The 24,231-nt window shown below is 50.2% G+C and overlaps 1 protein-coding gene across 6 annotated transcripts in view; it reads right to left on the bottom strand.

The window, feature by feature from the left end:
• SLC22A23 (solute carrier family 22 member 23) overlaps nucleotides 1-24,231 on the bottom strand; it is a gene marked incomplete at its 3' end in the record, with an annotated part of 186,367 nt that overhangs the window by 12,069 nt on the left and 150,067 nt on the right. For 2 of the 6 annotated variants that reach the window (XR_013959859.1, XR_013959860.1), the window contains 6 exons: nucleotides 18,161-18,288; nucleotides 10,312-10,414; nucleotides 8,108-8,340; nucleotides 6,576-6,608; nucleotides 6,431-6,450; nucleotides 5,303-5,426 (listed from right to left, as the gene is read on the bottom strand). Coding sequence is in view for 3 of the 6 variants with exons in the window: in XM_080654830.1 (XP_080510956.1) it covers nucleotides 5,303-5,426; nucleotides 6,427-6,450; nucleotides 6,576-6,608; nucleotides 8,108-8,340; nucleotides 10,312-10,414; nucleotides 18,161-18,288 (645 nt within the window). Of the gene's footprint in view, nucleotides 1-5,298; nucleotides 5,427-6,426; nucleotides 6,451-6,575; nucleotides 6,609-8,107; nucleotides 8,341-10,311; nucleotides 10,415-18,160; nucleotides 18,289-24,231 lie in introns of those variants that run through there. The other 4 variants (XR_013959858.1, XM_080654829.1, XM_080654830.1 and 1 more) reach the window with 3 other exon arrangements.

Below are 24,231 nucleotides of genomic sequence, written 5' to 3'. Positions count from 1 at the left end.
ACAGATACACTAATCAATGAGTGATAGCATTCCCTCCACTGAGCCATGGAAGAAAGCAGCCAGCCTCCCCTCACCCAGGCTGTGACATGTCATCAGTGCTGTCTGTGCATTAGAATGCCTTCCCCAAGGGAAAGACTGAAAGCACGAGAGGAATGGTCACATCATGTGCCACTGAGACATCAAGGGGACACAAATTAGGAAGAGCAGTACTTTGGGGAGTGTCTCCAATTATTAACCCCTTCCCAGATAGAGTCCTGGAGAACCTTTTAAAGACACGCTGAACCTTTCTATTAGTATTTGTTCATGTGCTTACCATCCTTGTTAACTTACGGACCCTTCAAGATCAAGGAGTACTTCCTAGAATATCAACGGGCACACACTGTTTATGCCCAGTAAATATTGGCTGTTTATGGATTACACTGGCTTCGTAGGTAGGAAGGTCAAACAAACAGGACAGGTTAAATATAGATGACCACTGGAAAGAGCGACGTGATTGACTCCATCTGTGAGATGAGTAATATTAACTCCTAAAATAACCACTTAGTCTTTTGTTGTTGTTGTTAATACAGAAGATATTTTCCCATTATTTTTAGAGAGAGTGGGAGAGGGAGAGACACAGAGAAACATTGATGTGAGATAGACACATCGATTGATAGTCCAGATCAGGGCCGGGGATCCAGCCTGCAACTGAGGTACATGCCCCTGACCGAAATTGAACCCAGGACCCTTCAGTCTACAAGCTGATGGTCTACCCAATGAGCCAAACCAGCTAGGGTGCCACTTAGTCTTTTTGATCATCTGTTCACTTTAGGAAGCCACAGGATGTTGCAAGGGACATACTGGATGCCAGGGAAAATGGACATGTTTCAGCGGGGCCTTTGATATCAGCAAGACATCCTTTTCTCTGAAACCTGCTTGGCTTCCACCTGACCTTGTCACTAAGAGTGAATGCCACTGACAGGCAGCTCAGTGCATGTCAAGACCACATGTGGGTTAACATGCAGGAAGGTTGAGTGCACAGACCCACGAGGAAGGCTGAACACGGATTCATGGTTGAAGGAGCAGAGCTCAGCACCACACAGAAGTCTCCCTTCATCATGACCAATGAACTTGATCATACTAATACATTATGTTAATAAATCATGTCACATGAAATATATTTGGTTTTTGGTAGGATTAGAGGGATAATTAAAAATTACCTATATACACATATACTATATACACATAAACAGGTATGTACACATGCATGCTAGTATATAATGTGCAATATATCTTTATATATTTTTTCAATGAAAGCAATTTTCTGTTTGGTTTTCTATCAAAGATACCTTAAAATTATTCTGTAAGATTAGAAACAATTTTGGCAGAATTTGGTACATCATTTTTGGCTTTGTATTTTCTTTTTGAAATTTCAGTTTAGAGAATGGGATCATTACATGCTTGGTTATTTAGGTGATAGTTTCATTTTCCTCCCCACAATTGGTTCCTGCGTTTTTCTGTTGGTTGCCACTAGAGGGCAACATATGCACAGTAGAGCAGTCAGACCCTCAATTTACAGATAAAAGATAATGGGGGAGGGGCAGCTTTTGTCTTGCTGTGCTTTAGGAGCACACAAATTTTAATTTCCACCAGCTATCTTTATTTTACTAGTTATAATATCTAAATTACTTTAAGGATAGAAAGATCCACAGACAGGGAGCCGCCTTATTGGAAATAGCAAATGAATTAAGAATTTCAGACTCTTCATCATTCCATTGAACATGTGAACCCCAGAAACATACCTCCCATTTCTCACTTCCTCTTTTATGTTACTTAGCTTGTCTTTACTAGACTTCTGTGAAGTCAAGGATGAACAAATATTTATGTCAATTTTTACAGAATAAATATAACTGCCCAAATATCAATTTCCTTTTTTTTAAAGAGTATCAACAGTTATACATGTTCAGTAATTATATATAGTTGGACTGTATAGAAAACCCCAAAGAATAAATATAACTATTATTATGAGCAGACATGTAAAAGAGAATAAAAAATGGTTTCTGAGCTCAATATCAATCCACAGGCATACAAGCTTTGTCGATATCTTGGGATAGCTGTCAATGTCAGTTTTCATTTACAAGGCCAAACCCTTTACCTATCTATATTCTCTCCTCCCTCATCACCACCACCACACAAAGCGGTCATGAGTCATCTCACGTTAGGGCACAGAGGTGGAGGCTGGCTGAAGGATGTGCCCGGGGCCATGCAGGGATGAGTGGCTTCTGGGATCACACTGGCCCACCTCTGCTCTTTCCTCTGGGCTGAGGACCAAAATCTGGGCTCCGGCTCATCCTCTGCCCTCATCCTGCTGTTTAACTTCTAATGTGTGTGCCTCGTCTTCTTGGCTTCTGGTCACTCACTGAGCATTTGCTATAAATATTTAAGACACAAATCTTTAAAAAAGCTAAGCAGACTCCACATTACACATAGGCCATTTTTGTCCCCAGTGCTGGCTCCTGAGGCAACTTTAGAGAGGAAGACCTCAGGGTCTGGGGTCTAGTCCTGAGGTAGGGAACCAGGAAGGGTTAGTTAGGATGAAGGTGTCAGGTCAGGCAAGTGCCAAGAAAAGTTTCTAGAAGGAGGTGGGGTGGCCTGAGGGGAGCAGAGCAGGATACACCAGGAGGGAGTGGATGGGCTCAGACCGAGAGCAGGGGACCCACCATCGAGGCGGCTCAGGGTGTGGAGGGAACCCGTGAGAACTTTGGGAAAATGAAGTGGACTTGCTGTTGTCACCAGCACCTGCCTCCTTTCTCACCTGACTGGGAACAAGGGGCTCCCGCCTGCGCTTTCAGGTGGACACCACATAGAAAAGATGACCTGCCACAAAAAGCCACCAAGTGCTCCTGGATCAACCAGGATCCCGCCACTTTGTCCAAGCCAAAGTGGAGAAGGTGCTGCAGACACAGGTCTTTCCCCATCCACCTACAATGTCTCCCAAGCACATCTGAGAAGAACCTGCTGCCTCCGCTAATGGTAAGGAAGGCTGTGCACGAACTTGCGCGGAGGGAAGCATGCCCGGCAGCGGGAGGTTTGGGTGGGATCACGGGAACACAACGAATTGATTAATTAGCCCTGGTGAGTCGCTGTCATTCTTGGACAATGGAGTTCTGCAAGCTTTTGTGCAGAAAGGTTCTTATCCTCCCATTTGCCCACAGTAAGCCCTGGCGGCTGACCTGCGCTATCGTTCTTGTTCAGAAGATGTGTTTTTAATACAGCTTTGTAGAAAAAGGCTAGTTTTGTACTAAGAACAATGAAGCTCACAGACCACAGGCCACCCATCCTAGCTTACCCTGGATTTATCTGCATGCAGTGGCGGGAGGATAAGAAAGCCACTCCGGTCCTGGGACTGTGTAGGAACTGTCCCTGAGTGTGTGTGTGTGTGTGTGTGTGTGTGTGTGTGTGTGTAAGAGACAGCCTTCGGAAGGAAACGGTGCCAAGAGGGGGTCATCAGTAACACCAGACAGTTCCATCCTGGTCAGGAGACAAGACCCCCTTTGGACTGAATTTTCTTTCATTCTCTGCAAGTATGAAAACATCACCAAGGGCCAAGATTTTTCTAATTCGTCATCTTGGCAAGCTCAATCTGACAACATATTTGTTGAATTTCTACCCCCAAATCATCTTTTCAGGTTTGCATCACAAAGGAAAATGAAACGGTGTTTCCTTCAGTTCAGCTGCTTATGTAAAATCTCACAGGGAACAGGTAAGTCTCCCCACTACCAGAGAGAAGGGGTGGCCACCCCAGGGGAGCATCTGCAGTCACAGAGGCCACAGAGCCACAGAGGCCAGCAGAAAGCCAGTCTAACCTTGACTTCTGCTCCACAGAGAGAATCCTCGTGGCTGGAATTGTTTGTGAAGGGAGGAGGTTTAGGTAAAGAAGAGAGCGCTGCCCTCTGCCTCAGGCACTTTGCAACACCAGCATTACAACGTCAGGCTCAGCTCTTCACTCTGCTCAGGCAGAGGTTGGGCAGGGTGGATCATGTGGCATTTCACCGCTCTTTCCCTAAGTGTACAGTTCCTTGCCGTTTTACCCCACAGTGCAAGCAGCCTCAGGCTTGGGCTTGGCACATATTGTAAAAATCTGGGAGAATGAATCAAAATGAGGTCATGTGAAAATTCTATTGTCAGCACACCTGCTGGGAATGTGGGAAGGAGAGTCCCGTGAACCTACCTGCCTCCTTCCCAGCAGTCTGGGGCTAAAATAATTAGTCTAGCAAATCCCACCTTTGGCCCATCACGTTGGGCTCCACTCGTTTCCCCGTGTGGGAAAGTCAGGGTGGAAAGGGTGTCCTCATGCTGACTTCTGGGTTTTATTTCGCAGCTGAATAATTGCCCATATTCACAGTTTATATTTTAAAACAGGTGTTGGAAATGCTAATGATATTCCCATACAAAGTTCAAAGTAAACCAAGGTGAGCTCTTCCATAGTCCCACACAGTAATTACCAGGAAAACCTATGGCTTTGCAGTTAAGTGGTGCCCTTTTAAATAAAGGCAAACCCTTTTATTATGCTATGATCTTAGTAACATCAAATGGTGCGTACCCCCCTCTCCCGCCCCCCACTACCCAGGGATAGCACCAGAAGGACCAAACCTCCCTTCATGAACCAAAAGAAAGGAGCTAAGCACAAGTTAGCACCACTCTCGGGAAATTATAAACTTACCATAACTCTGCCAGGCTGTGTCCTTGTGCTGCTCACCTGGCTACTGCCTGACACATGGGTGGGTTTGTAATAAATACTGGCTCAATAAATCAGTGCTATAACTTGCTGGGCTTTCTCTCTATGTGGCCTGTCAACTTCTCAGGCCAGTAAAAAAATAAGGCCCTTTCTACTTCCCTTTTTTTCATTGGGGTCTCTCAGAGGAGTTGGCAGCATTTGATTTCACTTGAAGTATGGGTATAAGTTATCTGATTTCACGCCTTTCCAGTCATTGCCCTGTTCCCTTCCTCCTCCTCCCCCTCCCACTCCTTCCCCTCCTCCCCTTCCTCCTCCTTCTTCCCCTCTTTCTCCTCCCCTCCTCCTCCTCTTCCTCCTCTGACTGCATCCTGGCAGAGTTCAGGATCAAGTTCTCTCCAGATTCTCAGCTGCCTCAGGTCAGGGTGGAGCTCCCCTTCACTAAGCTCACTGCTCAGCACATGCATCACCCTTGCCAGTGGCCAGGGCAGGCCAAAGCTGAAGCTGTGAACTCACTCAGAGCCTTGCAAATGGGCAGCCCTCCAGGGTCCCAGGAACACATTCTGCAGGGCTTCTCCCACCACTCACCTTATCACCGTGGGGGTGATCTCTGCACAGAAGAACACACTGAGGCTTCCCACTGCGTGGGAGGCAAACATGCCCACGATGGAAAACGCGATGGAGAATTTGTCCTTGACACTGTCGCTCATACCTGAAGGGCAATCAGAAAGGGTTGGTGAGGAGGGGCAGAGGGAAGGGGAAAGGAAGCTAGTCAGGCTGAGGCGGAGAGCCGGGGAGAGGGGAGCAGGGAGGCCCGGGACGCATGAAGGGTCTTCCCTCTTCCCCTCTCTACTATTGGGGTACAGGCCAGGGTGCTCAGTCCCTCTGCAGAGGGAGGAGCAGCCCAGAGGCAGGAGGTCAGACCCTTTGGGCAGGAGACTGCCAGGTTCCTCAGGCTGAGCCGGCCTGGCAGGAAGGGAGGCTGGCAGTCTCAGGGCTATAGCAATGTCCACTCTGTCCCAGCCTTCCATATAGTTCCAGAGAAAGGTGCCCACACTCAGAGAGCCCTGGCTATTCGGCCCTTAGTTTTGCCCAGTCCAATACATGGGACAGGGTATCTTAGGCTTGATTTAAGGGAACAAAAACTCAAATAATCCAAACAGAAAAATTTATGGGCTTAGAAGGAAAGGGCTCAACCAACCCAAGCATCTTGCAAATAGCACTAGAGTCTGACCTCACGCCAAGGTGGCGTCTAGCGTGAAGCAATAGCGGGCCGCTGGAGCAGAGCTCAGTTCCCTGCAAGGCTGCACGGGGACTTCTGGCTCTCCCTGTGGAGGGCCCAGGGCCATGGGCTTGGGTCAGGCCAGGCACATGTGACCAGCAGCACTGCGGTGCACAGCGGTGGCCCCGTCCCCGCGGCGGAGAGCAACAAGCCTGTGAGACTCATTCACAAGTGGGACAGCAGCTTCCCCCAGCAGCACGGTCAGCCAGGCTTCCAACACCCTTGGGCTTTCTGATCTCGCCCAGCACTGCCCCTAAGACACTCTGCATCTCTGCGTGGGTGGCAGCTGAGGCCTGTGCTGACTACCGGTGCTGGTGCCAGGGGAAGAGGCGAGGGCATGCGTGCAAGCTGGGCACAAACGGGATGATGAGCAGCTCTTTCTAGAAGCAAAGGGGGTAGAGAACACAGATGTATGCTTATAGTGTCCAACCTACGGCCAACTTCAGCTGCAACTCTTGGAGGGTGAAGGAGGAGGAGAAACAGGAGAGGGAAAACACAGGTGTGTGAGTGTTTTTGAAACTGCCCATTTGGATGCAATACAAAGATGATGACCCGCATGCATAGGCATGCGGGGCTCACCTGAGTCTGGGTGCTGGCTGTACTTCCCAATCACTGGGCCACGGAGACGATGGCACCACAGGGACGAGGACGAAGAAAGCGGGAAAAGGGGGAGAAAGAAAACACATTAGGCAAGTCCACTGTGTGTTTCCATGTGGCTGGTATCTCAGTGAGTTCCCTGCCAGGTCTGGGCCAGAGTGCTAGAGAGATGGAGAAGGCCTCTTGGGACAGTCCCAGGCACTGGAATTAGCACTCGACTAACCAAAACTCTTCCTGTTGGGAAGGGTAGGCTAACGCCTCACTGGCCTCATCCTGGGGAGAAGCCTGCACCCTTCAGAACCGACTCTGGCTCACTCCCTGACCTGAAGCCAAGCACTACTTCTGCTGCGCACAAGACTCGTCCCTGCCGGCCTGTGCTCAGGGAGCCTCCGCGGCGGCCAGACCCACCGCCAGGGGCATTATGCTCTGAGTCTGATCCTTAGACGACTTGTCCTTTGCACAAAGTTCCTGTGGCATTCCTCCTGCTCAGGGAAGAGAGCACGGTGGCGGCCCCAGGCTGCCACTGCACATCCCCTGGAACGCTCACTCCCCAAGGCTCCCTGGGAGGGCAGCTCGGGCAGCCCACCGGGGACAGGATGGTCGAGAGACAGACAACACTTCTCCGGTCCCTCGTCAGTCACAGCTGAAACAAAGACCAGTCCCCAGCAAGATGCAGGATGCATAGGACCTGCCGTTAGAAAAATGCCTCGTGAGGTGGAAACCAGCTATTCTCTAATCCAGTTTGCACACAGGCTGAGGACGTTGTGAGCTTTCTTTCGCTTCCTTCCATTCTGGACCCTGACTCATGTATTGGCCACATCCCGCACACCTGACATACCAGAGGCTCTGACCCTCGGTGCTCGAGGGTCCTGAGCCCAGTCCCCACAGCCTGGTAGCTCTGCCTGTGGCATCTGTGTCCCCACAGTGTCCGAGCTGTCCCAGGAGGCCGGGCACGGGTGAGAAGAGGGCTCAGCTGCCAGGCTCACTCACGTCTCACCGTGAGCAGGCCAGAAAGATGCCTGTGGCTCCTTCCACACATGGAGGTGGGCCTTGGCTCACGTGGCACTGTTCTGAGCTTGCCTTCTTATAGTTGCAGGGGCTATGTGGATTCCCTAGTGTTCCTTTAAATCATTTAAACATTTACTGAGAAATTCTTTGGCCCAAAGACAAGCTGAGGAACTTGGGAATATCTACTGAAAAGCAGTGTCCCAACGCAAGAGTGTCAACATTTATTTCCCCCTTCATTTCACAGGGAAGAAACAGGCCCTCTCACAGAGATAGTCTGGCCACTAGTGAAGCTGCGGCCATGCAAGTGCAGTCAGGGTGGCTCTGAGCGGGAGCCCAGGGTTGGGAGGGAGGAGAGAGAACGCAGTCACCATGCACAGCTATTAGTGTGATTGACTTTCGAATACCAGGTCACTGAAAACTAGTCTCAAGTCCCACCAGCCCTTTGGTACGCCGGCCCCTCCACCCGGCCCCGTTCCACGGCCATCCCACTCCCCGGCTCCACTCACGGTTGAGGAGCCCGAGCTGCAGGAGGGAGGCCAGGGCAGTGAGGATCATGAAGAGCAGCAGCCCTCCCCGGCGCCCCAGGAACCTGACCACCACACACATGGCCAGGCAGGAGGCCAGGGCGATGCTGGCCATGGTGTAGTAGTCGGCGTAGAAGTTCTCCAGCAGCGGCACCTTCACCTCGTGGCCCATCATGCTCCTTGCGAAGCAGTGGTGGATCCCAAACCCTGTCAGCCTGTGGGAGACACACCGAGAGGGCCATGTGCAGGGACACCAGGGACTGTGCCATGCCCCGGGAGTCACTGTGTCCAACCTATAAGCGGCTCCATGTGTAATCAAAAGTGTGCCGTTACCATCAGTGAATGGACAGGAGAGTGACACGCAGACTGAAGACTTCAGAGAAGTGACCCTCACTGGGACACGTGCTCACTCCCTGCCATCACTCCAGGAGAAAGGTGTGAGCATAAAGGCAGTGAGGCCTTCTGTTTAAATGGCAACTTTCACGGGAGCCCCACATGCAAGACAGAGAGCTCCCCTCGTATAGACTCCTTCAATCCCACGTTGGTGCCGTAGGAGCTCCTGTCAGACTCACTTCACAGACGGGCACACAGGCTGAGGGAGGTCTAGCCGCTTGCACAGATTACTCAGCTGGCAAAGGACAACCTTAGAGACACATTGCCCATCTGTGTCTGCCTCTTCCTTCAGCACTCGGGGTTCTGGAGGCTTGGGAATCTATCCAGAGAACGACCTATTCAACCCTGTTCTGCCACTACTTGTCAAAGGCACCCTGAAGAACCAGGAGAAGCCAGGCCAATGGTCTTGGAGACTTTGTTTCAATTCTTCATTTACCTCTGTTTCCCTCCACTGCCCGGATCAAGCCTCTTGTCTGCCCCACAGGATCACAGAAATCTGCTGGCAACATGTGTCCCAGCTGCTGCAGACAGATGTCTGCTCTGGGAAACATCTGTGCAAGCCCAGGGAGGCTGCCGCAGTGGTGACCACACCACGTGGACTGAACCCAGGGCTCTGAAGGGCCCTTTGGGACGGGGTCTGGTGTGAAACGCTTGCATGCTGGGGGAGCCCCTTTGTTATGTCAGCGGTCAGCATCCATCCCAGAGTGAGAACTTCCCTTTTCCTCCAACTCCCTTGGTGCTCTCATCACGCCTCGAAGTTGCGTCAGGCCCACTGCAGCAGACCCCACCCCTGCAGCAGGATGCTGCCCTTCGCCAAACGCACGCCTTTCTGCTTGGGAAGCACTCAGCCGAGGACCCAGCCCCGGGGCCGTCCTTTTCTCATCTAGTAACTGAGACTCAGCACTCAGTCTCCTGGCCCGATGACTGCCCTTTCCTCCTGGCTTCCGGAGGGTGCAGGGAAGTCTTCACCTTTCTGTTCTGGTGGAGAGGAAGTCCTCTGACCACAAAGGCAATTTAAGACAACAAAGCCAGAGAAAGAGACACCCTCCAACAAGAATCATTAAAATGCCATCTTGTCTTTGTCACATTTTGTGTTTTTTCCAAAATACAACTTGGAGAAGTCACTCCATTCTCAATGGTCCTATTGGTCTAGCCAGTGTCTGCCCGAGATGGACAGTGGTGCGGTGGCCATGCCCGGGGCCAACTCTGGGCCAGGAGGCTGAGGCCTGAGGTCTTGGCCCTGCCCACCCAGTGGCCATGGCTGGTCAGTCCCTTGCCTGGGCCATGGTCGCCTCACCTGGGGACAGGGTGTAAGTGAGGTCTGAGCTCTCGCATTGCTTTGGCAGGAGAACCTTTTGTATCTTCCCCCAGATTTAATCAGGAACCCCAGTACTGAGAACTAATTAAATGGAGCTGCTTTGATAGAAACAGCTGTGGGGAATGACAGGACTAGCCTGGCCCATCCTCTGAGGGTCAAAAGGATGCACATCTGTGAGGACTAGCCCAGGGCCCCGCCTGTGCAGCTGGGGGTGGCTGGCTGAGGCTCTAGCTGCCCTGAGGCTGGGGGTGGGGCTCATATTCTCCAGCAGTTGTCACCTTCTGACCACTGATTAGGAAGCTCTGACAGGCTTATCAGACTTAGCTGGGCCCCTCAGCAAAGAGCAGAGCCCTGCGCAGGCCAGAGGGCCTGCTCGGCCATAATTCAAAGACCAGCTGGGAAGGAGGAGGGCCCTAGAGGCCCTTTTGCGGCCTCTCCCTGCCCTTGGCCTCAGATGTGTCCCTCGGCAACTCACGAGTTCACACACAGGACCACGATGTTCTTCCACAGGTTCCGGGTTCCCACCATCTTCACGATGCAGACCTTCTTGGGCCTCCGGGACAGCTCCTTCTCCAGCTCTGCGGAGAAAGAGAGCATGACCTCTCTGCAAGGCCTGGACCAGCGGCCTCAAAGACAGCCCGGTTCCCAAGTCAGGCGTCGTGAACAGGGAGAATGCTTTGGGTTCCCCCCTCTAAGCCAGGGGACAGAGCCTGGCTGTCAGGATAGCGGAAGTGTTCACAGACTCTAACCTGGCTGTTCAGATGCCCCGCGGGGTGGGGTGTGGAGGGAGCCGTGCTCACTGTCAGCCTCTCCTGGGAACCAGGCAGGGCGCATACACAAGTGATTAGCGCAGGCTCATTCCACACCGCAGAGGACAGGGCCGAAGGGTGATGTCTAGGTTACTGAGCACTCACTGGGCTCGGGCACATAAGAACAGTGGCTTTCTTGTAAGTCTGATCTGTCTGCACCGCCCACTCCTCAGACAAGCACATGCTGACATGCTCCTTCACTGTGGGCGGAACGCACGATGGCGTCACTGCTGCTTCTGACACCGCCCCGCAAGTGCATGCATCTTCGAAAGAGAAATAAATGCAGGAACGGTGTGCCCATCTGTGCATACACAAATATGCACAATCCATATGTGGGTATACTTTTAACGGTTAAAGCCGTTGGCAGCTGGAAAGACATGATGTTTTGGCTGAAAGTGATGGGATCAACCACACAGTTTCTTGTGAGGCTCAAACAAGCTCCGAAAGCCATTCTGAACAGACTGACGGCGTCTCACGGCCGCATTAACAGGGTTCATGAGTTTGCTCAAGTGCTGGTGTTGACTTAGCAGTTAATATGGAAGATCAAAATAGGCAATGTCTGGACCTCCACGCCTCCCTACCCCACTTTGCGCACAAAAGCCACCTGTCCAGTCTCCCAGGCCCTTCTTGCTCCTACCCAGGCCTGTCCTTGGGGAATACTTCCCTACTCGGGAGCTAAAAGAGAAAAGGACTTAACCAATTGGGTGGGTGGCCAGTGCTCTTGAAGATTGTTAAGGCCACGAAAACAAGGAAAGACTGAGAAACTGCTGTAGTCCAGAGGGGAATGGGGAAACGGGATGACTAAGTGCCATCCTGGGGCAGGAAGAGTTTACTAATGGGAAGATGATAACATCCAGAGAAAGGTTGGCATTTGGTTAGCGGTAGTGTCCCCATGGCAGGTTCTCAGCTGTGACAACTGTGCTGTGGTAATATCAGATGTTAACAAGGGGGGAGACTGAGTCAGAGGTATTCAGGAATTCTGTACTACTTTGTAACTTTTCTGAAAACTTAAAGTTATCCCCAAAAAAGTCTACTATATTTTTTTAAAAAGCCATGGGGGTGGGAAGTTCCCCATATACCAGGAAGCCTTTAGTGCTCAGAGGAAACAGGCCTGCCCCCCAGGGGCCCAGAGCAGCAGCTTCCTCGGGGAGTCTCTGAAGAGTGCTCTCCACACCCAACCCCCTGCCACCTGCCCCCTTACTTCTCTCCTGTTCTACCGCCTTCCTGCCATCCAATGGCAGGAGGGTTGCCAGCCTCATTAGTTACAGTTTGAAGGAAAATATTTTGCTTAACCATAAGGACTTAGGAGCTTTTTATTTAAATAAAATTTTTTGGATCAGTGTCACCAGCTGGGTCATAGAAAGGAGAAGGAAAAGCCTTTCCTATGTCTGAGGGATACCATGCCACTTGAGTTTCCAGAACTTTCTTCCTTCCCATATTTAGGTGTGAAGACTGAGGTCTGTGCACAAGCCAGACGGCTGGCATTTCGGCTGTGTCCGCAGACCCTCTCCTGAGGTCTTCCTGACTTTCGTGCCCCCCTTTGTAAAAATAGACTAATTTGATTTACAAACATACTTTCCCCTAGTTAAAAACCTAAAAAGCTTTTAAAGAGTATAGAAATGTCATGGTTAATAGATCATGTTGGATCCAGTGACCTGAGTAATTTCACTTTTGTAAAACTTAGCAGGAATCAACTGTAATTAGCGTCACTTGCTCACCATGAAAATCTTACAAGAAGAAAACTTAAATGCTCATTAAGATGTTTATGTAAGTTTAAAGGTTGTGTTTTTTTAAATGTGGCCCCAACTTAACTACTAACACATTATTAGATATAAAACAGATGTTGCTAAAGAAGCTGTAGCAACTTAACTATCACCAAGTTTTGTTTTTTATATAACATTAAACTCCAGAGCCCCATGTCTGAAGAACTGACTGCAGTCTACAGAGGAACTGCATTCTAAATGGAATGCAATGAACCTGTCGGGGCCACTGACATTTTGTCTGTTAGACATATTACCCACCAGCCTACCAGCAACAACATGAACTTTCTCAGCACTAGGTCTGTTCTTCTGGGACAAAAGTCCAGAGCTGGGTTACAGGAAACATTAGAGGCCGTCTGGGACCTCCAAAGGTAACTGAATAGGTAATGGAAAGAGGTCTTTCCACCTCTGCTCATCAGACAGAAATCGCAGGGACTTTGTGACATCCTTGCACACGGAAATAATGGGTAAAAGGGGGCATGAGGGTCGACAGACTCTGTGCATCAAGGAAACAGCTGTTAAAGCAATTCCCCTCCTGCTCCTCTGCCAGGACTCTCCACCCTCTGGTTTTGAGCCATTAGGAACATTTCAAAACAAAAAACAAATAGAGTCAAGTTAGGAATCTCCCACCCAGACCAGGCACCTCCTGTCACTCTGCACCCTTTTCTGCCCCCATGCTAGTCCCTGTGAGATGCAGCCAGAGGGCCCTGGTCTGGCCGGGCAGGGTCTCCCTTCCAGAACAGGGGGCAGCGAGGGGCCCACAGACCCAGCAGAGTCCCGGCTTTCAGCCTTTGTTGTTGAGGCTCCTTGGGAAAGTTACTTAGTTGATCTGTGCCTCAGTTTCTCATCTGTTAAGTGGAATACTGTCCTCACCTCAGAGCATTGTTACAAGAACCGAATGAAAAGCTGACCCAGTCTGTCCCCATTTCTCAACACTGACTGCAGAAGGGAAGGTGTCCCTGCAGACACACTGGAAGGGTCATGACCTCTCCGTGGTTTGGATATCCAGGGGAGAGGCCAAAAAATGCTTCCCAAGAACAGCAGAGGCCAGCCTCAGAGATGCAGGGGAAACACACGTCAAGGGTCATTTGCACTCTCTTGGATGGGGGTGTGAAATAAACTAGCTTTGTCTTAAGTTTGTGTACACTGCTAACGCATTCCTGGTGAAATTGGAAAAAAATCAGTTACAGAAATAAAAGACAAGAAAGGACCAAAAGAGAAGGGAGGTAAAGAAGAGGAAGCAAAAAGATGGAAGAAGAGGAGGAGGATGAGAAAAAGAAGAGGAGGATGAGGAGGAAAGGAGAAGCAGGTGGAGGAGGAGCAGAAGGAGGAAGAGCAGGTGGAGGAGGAGGAGCAGGAGTAACAGGAGAAGGAGGAGCAGGTGAAGGAGGAGGAGCAGGAGTAGCAGAAGGAGGAGCAGGTAGAGGAGGAGGAGCAGGAGGAGGAGCAGGAGGAGGAGGAGCAGGAGGTGGAAGAGGAGGAGGAAGAACAGGAGGAAGGCGTAACAGGAGGATAAGGAAGAGGAGCAGGAAGAAGGGGAGCAGGAGGAGGAAGAGCAGGAGGATCAGGAGGAGGAGGAGGAGGGGGGCTAGGTGGAGGAGGAGGAGCAGCAACAGAAAAAGGAGCAGGTGGAGGAGGAGCAGGAGAAGGGGGAGCAGGTGGTGGAGGAGGAAGAGCAGGAGGAGGGAGAGCAGGTGGTGGAGGAGGAGGAGCAGCAGCAAGAGGAGGGGGAGCAGGTGGAGGAGGAGGGGGGAGCATATGGAGGAGGAGGGAGGAACAGATGGAGGAGGAGGAGGAGCAGCAGCAGAAGGAGGAGGAGGAGCAGCAGGAAGAGAAGGAGCATGAGGGGCAGGAGGAGGAGGACTTTGGACAAACCTATTGCTGGGGACCCTGAGTGGCCTGATACATGGCTCCTCTTTTCTCATTTCAGGTTCCAAACAGATGGAGAAGACAAAGAGCAAGGCAGGTGAGGACAATATCTGTGCTCCACCACTGGGAGGGGCCCGAGGTTGGGATGCTTGCATCTTACAGACTTATCTGCCCATCCTGGCAAGGCTGGGCCAGGCTGGCTTCTCTGGGCACTGCCCGAGAGGGCCTGGTGTCTGAGGATACAGGACCTGCACCCTGCACATGGCCCAATCTCCAGGAGAAAAGGAGGGGAGGGAGTCCACTCTTCCTCCTCGGGTCTGGCTCCTTCCACGAGGAGGGAATGTGGGGTGTGGGGAAGCAATGCTTCCCAACTCTTAGCCTCTCTGGGCCCTGTTTCCTCACATGTACAGCAGGAGGGTCTGGTTATGGTCCTCCTAAGGCTCTGATGAGGATCACGTGCACATAGTGTTTCAGCTGGGCCTTGCGGGGGCACTGCCCAGTGACTGCTGGCATAGCTGTGACTGGAGCAGGGGTGGAGCTCTTATTCCAAGATTTCTCTGTACAGTGGCTGCAGTCCATGCAGCCACATTTGAAACCAGCAGGCTCTACTCCTGCAGTACATGTTCAAAATCTTGGGAATTATGATACAAGGAGAGCTGTCAGTACTTGGACATGCCATGTGACACTAATGATTGTAGGAGTGATACTGTGACAATGACAGTCCAGAGAAGATCCAAATATTGATGGTAATTCAGCTGCAAACTCCACTGAGAAAACCTGCCATGTTCAACAATAAACTGAAGATTTGTTGAAAAGAGAAAGGGCATGGAACATTTTGGAACATGAGGTTTTCTTCTAGCCTGAATCCAAGATTAGGATATGCTGACAGGGGCAGGAGCTCCCCTAACTCATACACCTGCAGCCCAACCTGAGACACTCATTTACCTCCAGGCAACACCACCAGTCACTATAGCTGACCACGTTTCATTTATTTACTAGCTTTCGTGGAATACCTACTAGGAGTCAAGGTCTTCTGCTAATGCTGGGAAACAGTGGAACCAGCTCTGCAGACACGGGGCGATGGGCCCTAAGGAGCTACACAAACCATTCATCACAGCTGGATGCTAGCAATGGGCCCCAGTGCCTGCAGCTGAGATGGTGCACCACTGGAGAGCTGGCTGGGGTCTGAGGAGTCAGGCTAACCTGAGGACTGGTTTCCCAGGAGTGGCCAAACGAGGGCGAGGCTGAGGACAGGGAGGGCCCTGCAGCCAGGGGGCACCGGGTGCATTCTGAGAGCCCAACGAAGGCCAGAGCATCTGCGAGAGGCAGGCAGACGTGAGACGGGGTCTCAGAGAAGTTGGAGGATTGGGGGTGTAGCCTATGGGTCCTGGAAAGCAGTTCTGAGTAGGAGGTGATGTGAGGGGAAGGTAGCAGTGAGGATGGAGTCAAGGAACGTAAGAGGTGAAGTAGGACACTAAGGTGTTGGGAGGTGGATTAGGTGAGTTGATGGGAAGAAGATTTCCAGCAGAAAAGCGAGTACAGCCTAAGAAAGTTGAAAGTGACCAATTCAGATGAAACAGACACCTGCCTTCCCGCAAGCACTGGGCGGCTTCTGCCACAATGCTATCATCAGTGTGTTCGAGAGCTGGGCGAGAACAGGATCAGGAGGCAGGTGTGAACACAGTGTGCCCAGGAGTGGATGCTGTGATTATCCTCCTGAGGGGAGGTCACATGTGCCAGCTACCTCCCCCCAGCCTCCTGCAGGGGCACCAGCATAAAAAAACACACCAGCAAAACTCAGAGGCAAAGAAAGGGGAAAATCCATTTCCCTTCAGAAGTAGGAGGGAAATGAATGAGTGTAATTTGGATTGAGAAAACAAGATTTTCCCAGATAATATTTCAACCTGAAAGAAGTAGAACATGTGATTTAATTAGAAAAATTCCTGAAACAAATTACACAGAAAGACTTAAGAGCATTATCTTCATAATGAATGGGGCCTGGATAAGTTTCGGGAAGATAGCTGGACACTCCAAAATCAGCAAACATGCCCAAAAGGAGGAAAGTGAATTCAATACGAATTCCTCTCCAAACAGGCACATTTGTCTCGGAGCTCACGCCCCTCTCTCAAAAAGAGCCAGGGAAGCCACTTCTGCTGGACTTCTTGGGTTCAAGTCCCAACTCAACTACTTACTAGGTATGTTACCTCTGGCAAGATACTTAAACCTCTCTGTGCCTCAGTTTCCTCTCCTGCTAACGTAGATGACTATAGTAACCCCCTCAGAGGACTCAAGTTGGGAAGAAATATAAGTTAATAACACATCAAGCATTTAGGGTTAAATATTAGATGTAAGTTAATATTTGCAAGTCATTTAGAAAAGTGACTGGTCATTGCTGCGGGATAGAAGGGACCACAGCCACCCTCTGCAAAGCACCAGCACTCAGAGCTCTTCTCGGAAAGCAGACCTGGCTCATGTCCTCCTTTATTCCAGTAAAGCATGGGCTCTGGGCCTCCTGGACTCTTGCCTGTGCTGAAGTGGAGGTGGCCTAACCTTGCTATCCCCACCTCCCAGGTCATGGGCACAGGCCAAGGCAGGGTGTCACCTGGCCGAGCAGCAGCATCTGGGACACTGAACCCCAGGTCCCTATGAGTCAGGAGGCTGTGAGCAGCCTGTCTCGGATGACAGAAGAGGCTCGTACAGAAGCCTTTCCCGGCCAGTGGGCTCTGAGTTTCTCGGCTTGTGCCCCTTTCCCATTGGGACCAGGCACATTCTCCAACTTTATGTAGGTGTCTGTTCACCTGTACTTGGAGCCAGTCTCCCCAACCTTTGGAGTGTGGTCCTCACCTTCGCCCTCTAGCCCTCCACTCAGATTTTCCCTACAGCACTCATCCCCAGGACGCATTACACATTTCAGTGTGCATTGTCGGCCTTCACACCTGCCTGCAAGCTCTGCCTCTTGTTTTCTGTGCTCTGGAGCAGTGCCTGGCACATGGCGGTGCTTAGTAAACGTCTGTGGGATCGAAGTTTAGATCACGGTGGGAAATTTGCATATCACTCTGGGACAAGGGCCTGCAGATTATTTGCCTGGGAAATTTATAACAACAGTGCCATCGATACCGGTCTTCAGACTGGGGGAGTGGGTCGGGGCTTGGGTTGGGTCTACCAGGGGCTTTCAAAAGGGCGGCTGTGCACCTTGGGTGCCAGAATCTCTCCTAGTGTTTACTAAAATTGCAGGTTCTTAGGGCTTATTCCAAATTGACTGGATCAGAACCTCTGGTGCCAGGGAAGGCCCAGGAGCCTGGATTTTAATAGCCTTCTGGAGATATTGTGGAGCCGCAGCTTGAGAGCTGGATCTGTCCTGGGAGGATGTTTCCAGTGGCCCTGAACCCATCTGCAGAAATGCTTCACTCTTCTACTTCCTCAGCCCCCACAAATAGGTCATGACAAGTATAGCCGGTGGTGGCTCCCCAAGGTCATACTTGGGAAAAGAGAGGTAGTGAAGCCAGCTGCTCTGAGGGCCTTTGGACCTGGCAGGCAGGCAGGCAGGCAGGCAGGCAGGGCTGTGCCAGGCTCAGGCATTTTTACCTGCCCCCGACATGTTCCCTTGACAACCAGGTGCACATTAGGCTCACACTGCACTTTGGGGTTTAGGCAGGCCATGTGGAGCCCCGCAGTGTGTCAGAACTGGCCAGGAAAGACCCAACTCCTAGAGGGTGGAGAGAATTTCAATCCGCCCACGTTCCTAGCCTAGCTGCAGACCAACCATCACAGGACATTAAGCAGCTAGCTAGGACAGCTGCTTGGAAACCCAGCCATGCCCAGCATCAGGGAACTACTCTGCCACTCAGTCCATGGCAGGAGCGCCTCTCCCAGGGCCTGTACTCACCGGGCATCACGCCTTTGATGTCAGTCTCGGTGTTCATGGAGTTCTTTTGGGTGAAGTGCAGGATCAACTTCTTCGCAGACTCAAACTGCTGGGTAGCCATCAGCCACCGGAGGGATTCGGGGAATACCCTTCAAAGACAGAGGGAATTGGTGAGTACCTTCTGGTTCTGGAGGGCATTGAGTTGGGCTGATGGCCCAGGCAGGTGAACTTTGAGGAGGTGTCCCACTCAGTTTCCACCCTCATGCTGTGGAATCCCATGAATGCTTAGGACTCCCATTAGCCCAATTAGGGGCAATAAGACTGTAGGTGCTAGAGTGTTGCTAACTTTCTTATAGAAAGTACTAGAGGCCCAGTGAATGAAATTCATCCCTCAACCCTGCCTGCACCCTCTCTAATCTGGGACCTCTTGGGGGATGTCCGACTGCCGGTTTAGGCCCGATCCCACAGGGACTGCTGGCTCCCAACTGCTCACCTGCCTGCCAGCCTTATCACTCCCTAACCACTCCCCTGCCAGCCTGCTTGACGCCTAACTGCTCCCCTGCCAGCCTGATTGCCCCCAACTGTTCTCTCCTGCCCGCCCGGTCGCCCCCAACTGCCCTCCCCTGCCGGCCCGGTCGCCCCCAACTGCCCTCCCCTGCAGGCCTGGTTCCCCCCAACTGCCCCCCCCTGCTGGCCATCTTGTGGTGGCCATCTTTGACCACATGGGGGCGGTGATCTTTTGCAAGGGTGTGAGGGTCAATTTGCATATTACCTCTTTATTATATAGGATAATAATTGTGATTTTTAAAATTTGGCAGAAAGGAACAACATCCTACCAACTTTGTCAGTGTACATAAACTTAAAAAAATAACCATGTATTGCCCTGCCCATGTGGCTCAGTGGTTGAGTGTTGACCCATGAACCAGGAGGTCATGGTGTGATTCCTGATCAAGGAACATGTCTAGGCTGTGGGCTAGATCCCCAATAGGAGGTGTGCAGGAGGCAGCCAATCAATGATTCTCCCTCATCACTGGTGTTTCTATCTCTCTCCCCCTCTCTGAAATCAATAAAAACATTAAAAAAATAAACCTAGGTATTTCTAAACCATGTTTATGCAATCATTGAAGGGCTACATTTGTTATATTTTGTCACAGAAAAACAAATGTTAATAGGATAATTTTAAGTTCAAAAAATGCCTCCAATACTAGCAACCTGACAGTTATTTTCAGTTCTTGAAGATTTGAAGACTGACTTTCCCAGGCCTTACCTAGAGAATTAGCTTCATTTTGCAAATTGCAGTAATACCTCCCTGAGATGATGCCATACCACAGCAGTTTCCGAGTTCTGGTAGCAACAGATTCTTTTGCTTGCTTTTAGGATAAAATCTTGTGTAAAGCATCAATAGAAGAAAAACTTGTATTTTATTATCCATGCATTTTGTAAGTTTATATTTATGACAACACTAGAGGCCTGGTGAATGGGTTTGTGAACCAGTGGGGTCCCTCTCATAATCCAGAACCCCTCGGTGAATGTAGTAGTGCACTAGGGAGGAGCCCAAACCCAGGCTGGGCACCGCGCCACTCCCGCTCATCCCAGCCCCGCTGTGCCTGCCACCTTCACCACTAGGTAGTGCTGCTGTGGAGGTGGGAGAGGCTCGCACTGCCACACCTGCACCTGCCAGCTGTGAGCCTGGCGTCTGGCGCCCGTCGTTGGGCAGCTGAGTGGCGCTCCTGCTGTGGGAGCGCACTGACCACCAGGGGGCAGCTCTGGTGTTGAGTGTCTGCCCCCTGGTGGTCATTGCATGTCATAGCAACTAGTCAAATGGTCGACCGGTCAACAAGTTGCTTAGGGTTTTATATATATATAGATTAACAAGTCAAAGAGAACAATGTTCCTGTTTGGAGCAGGGCCAGCTCACTTTTCCTGTAAAAGTCCAAATAGTCCATATTTAGACTTTTTAGAACCATAAGGTCTGCCTGGCGTGCAAGCAGCCAGACGGCATGTGCAGGGTGGGTGCGCTGTGCTCCCTGAGAATTGCATTGTAAAACGGTGGTGCCCCTGACTGAGAGAAGCAAATACTGGAAATCAAAGTCATAGCCTTTGTCAGCCCACTGCTTCGTTCAGTCACCACTCTTTTTTATTTCAGTGACATGGGAACAGGAATCCTGATTGGCACTGATAAGAAATCTTCATTGTAACCACTCAACACCTGCCCTGCAAGCTCAGAGAAGCTCTAATTAAAGTAATTCAGAAGCTGGCAAAAGTTATCAGAGGAACATTTTTATTTCCAAGTCACATCACTAATGATATCTAATAACTGCTGTCTCTCTCTCACCTAGCTGAACAAAAATCAAGTTTCTACTTGCTTGTGACTGCATTTTGCAGAAACAGCCAGGCAGGTTCCCACTGAATTTGGGGGTACGTTTGGGATGGTTTAATCTGAACACCAATCCATGCTGGAGACCTGGGGGAGTTGTTAAAGAGGCCCCTCTTGCACAGCTGCACGGAGGTAAGGGAGGGCTGTGTGATGGCCCAGAGGAGGCATCGTCCAAGCTTCCAAACAGGATCAGAAAGTCTTGTGTCTGTTCATCTGAGAGCCCAATGGGAAAGCCACTAAAACACATGTTTCAAATTGTAGGCACTCATTAAAAAAAAAAAATCAAAATTAATGTTTGCTTTACTGGCCTGTAGTTTTTACAAATCAATTTTGAGAACTATAATGCAAGCAAAGAGAAACATTCAGAATATATGGATGCTAAGTAGTTATTAATGTCTGGCTATATTTTTATCAGATTTTTTTCTCTATAACGACATAACCTAACCCAAATGCCAGCCTGTATACCGCTCATCTATATTATTTCCATCTTTCTGATCTATTTGGCTTTAGTGTCATTTCTTGACATGGACACATAGATCATTAACTTTAACTCTTCCTTTCTAACATATGAATTCAGGCTTTGAATTTTCATCTAAGCATCACTTTAGTGACATTTCATAAGTTTAGATATGTAGTTCTTACTGTGATTTGATTCTAAATATTTCATGATTTTTATCAAGATTTTCCAAATATACAGGTTTTGAGCTGGGGGTGGTGGTCAGGTTGCAATCTTGCTTCATTAATGTTGCTAAATCATGACCATAAGACACAGTGTGCACTACTGGCCTCTTCGGCTTCCTTGGGACTGGCTCTGTGACACAGGATATGCTTCCTTTTTCACAAGGGGCTCCGTGTGCAACCTTGAAGCCAGGCCACTCTGTGTTGCACTTTCTCTGCTCTAGCCTGTCTGATCGAGTTGTAGAGCTTGAGAAGCGGGTCACTCTGCCTCTCCGACTGCAGGTGTCAGGTCCTGACCTGGGGAGAGCCCTCTGCGGGTGGGCCGGTCTGAGCAGCTGGCCCCACGATGGGTGATGGCAGGATTCTAGGTGTTGGTCAGAGGCTAAAGAGACTCAGGCCAGCTAAGAAGAGTCCTCGTCTTCAAGATGCCCCAGATGACATCACAATGGGACAGGCCACCTTCCATCGCACATGACAGAGGCAGTGCAGGGCCTTGCTGGCTCTACCTGGCTGGACCTGAGTTGCGGACCAGAGAGGAGGCAGAGGGTGATGAAACAGTCTGTTGTGTTCAAGGAGCAGCAAACTGGTAAAACCAGAATGCTATTTATGAGATGAGGGGACGGGAGAGAGGCAGGACCCAGGGAGTGGAAGATGCTGCACGTTATGGAATCTAATGAGCAGCAGCCATCCAACTGGAAGAAACTGAAGCAGAGGAGCAGGGCACTCCCAGGAGGTTTGGGCACAAGATAATGGATGAGCTCCCATTGGCTACCCAGCCCATCTCCAGAGGCAGACTGCACTGCAAACCACCTTTCCCACAACTGGATCTATACTCGCCAGGCACTCTTCTCTTGTTTCCTGAGGGTCTGATTCTCTCAAACTTGTTATATGGCAGTAATATCATCCCCAGTTCATAGATGGGAAAATTCAGGCACAGAACGTTCAAGGACACAGTCCAGATTCCAGAGCTGTTAGATGGCAGAGCTGGATTCAAACCCAGGCAGCCTGACTCAGGAGCCCACAGTGGAGAAACTCACCCCAGGTGCTTACATGGTACTCGGATGACTCAAGGTCAGGTGGTACTGTTCTAAGCAATGCCCCTTCAGTGTTCCAGAATGCCACAGGCCCAAAAGCACATGTACAGAATACTGAAGCTCATGTATTTAAATTTGCCTCAAAGTCATAAAAAACTCACTGGACTGTCAGCCTATGAGAAAGCCCAGAGACAGCTATTCTAGTTTGGATAATGTGCAGTGTGGCCACATTATGAAAATTTAATGAAATATCTCCTGACAAGTACATAATGTAATAACACCATGACAATTACAAATCCAGCCAACAGCGGAGGACCTGTGAGGAACAAGGGCTGAGAAACCGTGCATGGTTGGCAGCCGGAGGCCATGTCTGCCTGGTGCATGCTCGCATGTGGATGGTGAGAAAGTGACCTTGAGGATGACTTCTGCAACCACAAAAGGTTAATGAGGCTGAGGAGCCCTAGCGGCTTTTCTGGGGGATAGCTTTGCAGTGGCTGCTAGAAGCAGCTGTGGCGACGGGAAAAGGAAATAGTCGGTGGAGTGAATAGTGGAATGGGAAGTATCAAAAACTGGAAGCGTTTAATTTTTTCAAGCTCGTTATGCAGCATTCCTATTATTACACCTCTTTACAGATGGGAAAACGGCAAAGAAAGTCCAAGTACACTGCCCAGATAACACAGCTGTTAAAGTGGCTGAGCTAGATTGAAAGCAGACAGTCCCACTCAAGGTTCTCAGGTTGTGATCACTAAGCTGGCGATTCAGTGAGTCCCAAGGCTTCTGTGGAAAGGAACTGGGCAAAACCGGTCCTGTTTAGTCTGAAAACCACTGCAGGAAGCGAGGGGCAGAGTAAGAGCAAAAAAAGTCACTGCTGGGCAGAAGTCTCATCTCCTTGTGGCCGATGGACCTCTCACCCCAAGGCCAATGACTGGTCATCCAGGGGCTTTCTCCCAAACATGTTCAGGATGGTTAGAGGTCCACAGTCCCTAGTCACAATTCCAGAACCCAAAAGCTTCTGAAATCCACAATCCTTCCTATTCATCTCACTTGGCAGTGGAACCTGAACTGATTTCATGTGACACAGACATTTCACTGCAGAAATACCGACTATCTGAGCTGATTAGCCAGAGACTGTGATGAGAGTTTGGCAGGTCCGTATTTCCAATAGGCGATGGGAGGGCTACCCATGGAGACACAGCATAAGGTGTTTGTCCTGTAACGACACTGGGGTATACCCGCCTGGTTCCCCTGAGGTTATCCCAGCCACAGTCAGAGGTGGGATTACCATTGGCAAAGAGTTATAGCTGAGGGAACCGGAGTCAACAACTTTGGCTAGAAAAGTAATTTTTAATTAAGTAAATCACACACTAATCCGTAATTTACTTAAAAATTAAAATATGCCAGAGAAGACAAAAGCCCTCCTTGACCTCTTGTCTCAATCTGGTCCCCCTGCACTGCCTCTTCCCCACTAGGGGTTGACCCCTCGATGGTGGTGTGGACCCTTCCAATCGCATTGTGGGCACTCACATACCCATCGATCTTGTGTTTCCTCCGCTATAGCCACTGCCCACTTTCAGTGCAAGATATCAGTTTTGCTCTCAAAATTTCCCTTCCTTCCCACCTTTTGCCAACCCACGGGTCCAGAAAGGGTCACCCCTATGTGTTGTACACACAGGTTTCTATCTGGATACAACCCACACTAACGATCTACTTGTGAGCAGAGGGCACCCAATGCAAGGGCGATCCAGCCTCAGAATGACCTGAGCAACACGAATTTCAGTTCTTAAAACTTAAAGCCACTACATTGACCTATGCACAGGTCACTTCCCCTCTGGCCTCAATTATTCTACAAAGTGCCAAGAACTAGAAAGTGAGTGAAAAATGCTTCTGACTGAATAACAGAGAGGTTAAAGAAGCCAACCATTGAAAACAGATTTTCTTCAGAAGAGGACCCTGTGTTCCAGGTTAGAAGTCCCCAGGCCACAAGCAGGGGTGGGGGAGGTGTT

The sequence above is a fragment of the Plecotus auritus genome, assembly GCF_963455305.1.
Source record: "Plecotus auritus genome assembly, chromosome: 2".
NCBI classification, from domain to species: Eukaryota; Metazoa; Chordata; class Mammalia; order Chiroptera; family Vespertilionidae; genus Plecotus; species Plecotus auritus.
This window is presented reverse-complemented; position numbering and strand designations above follow the sequence as displayed.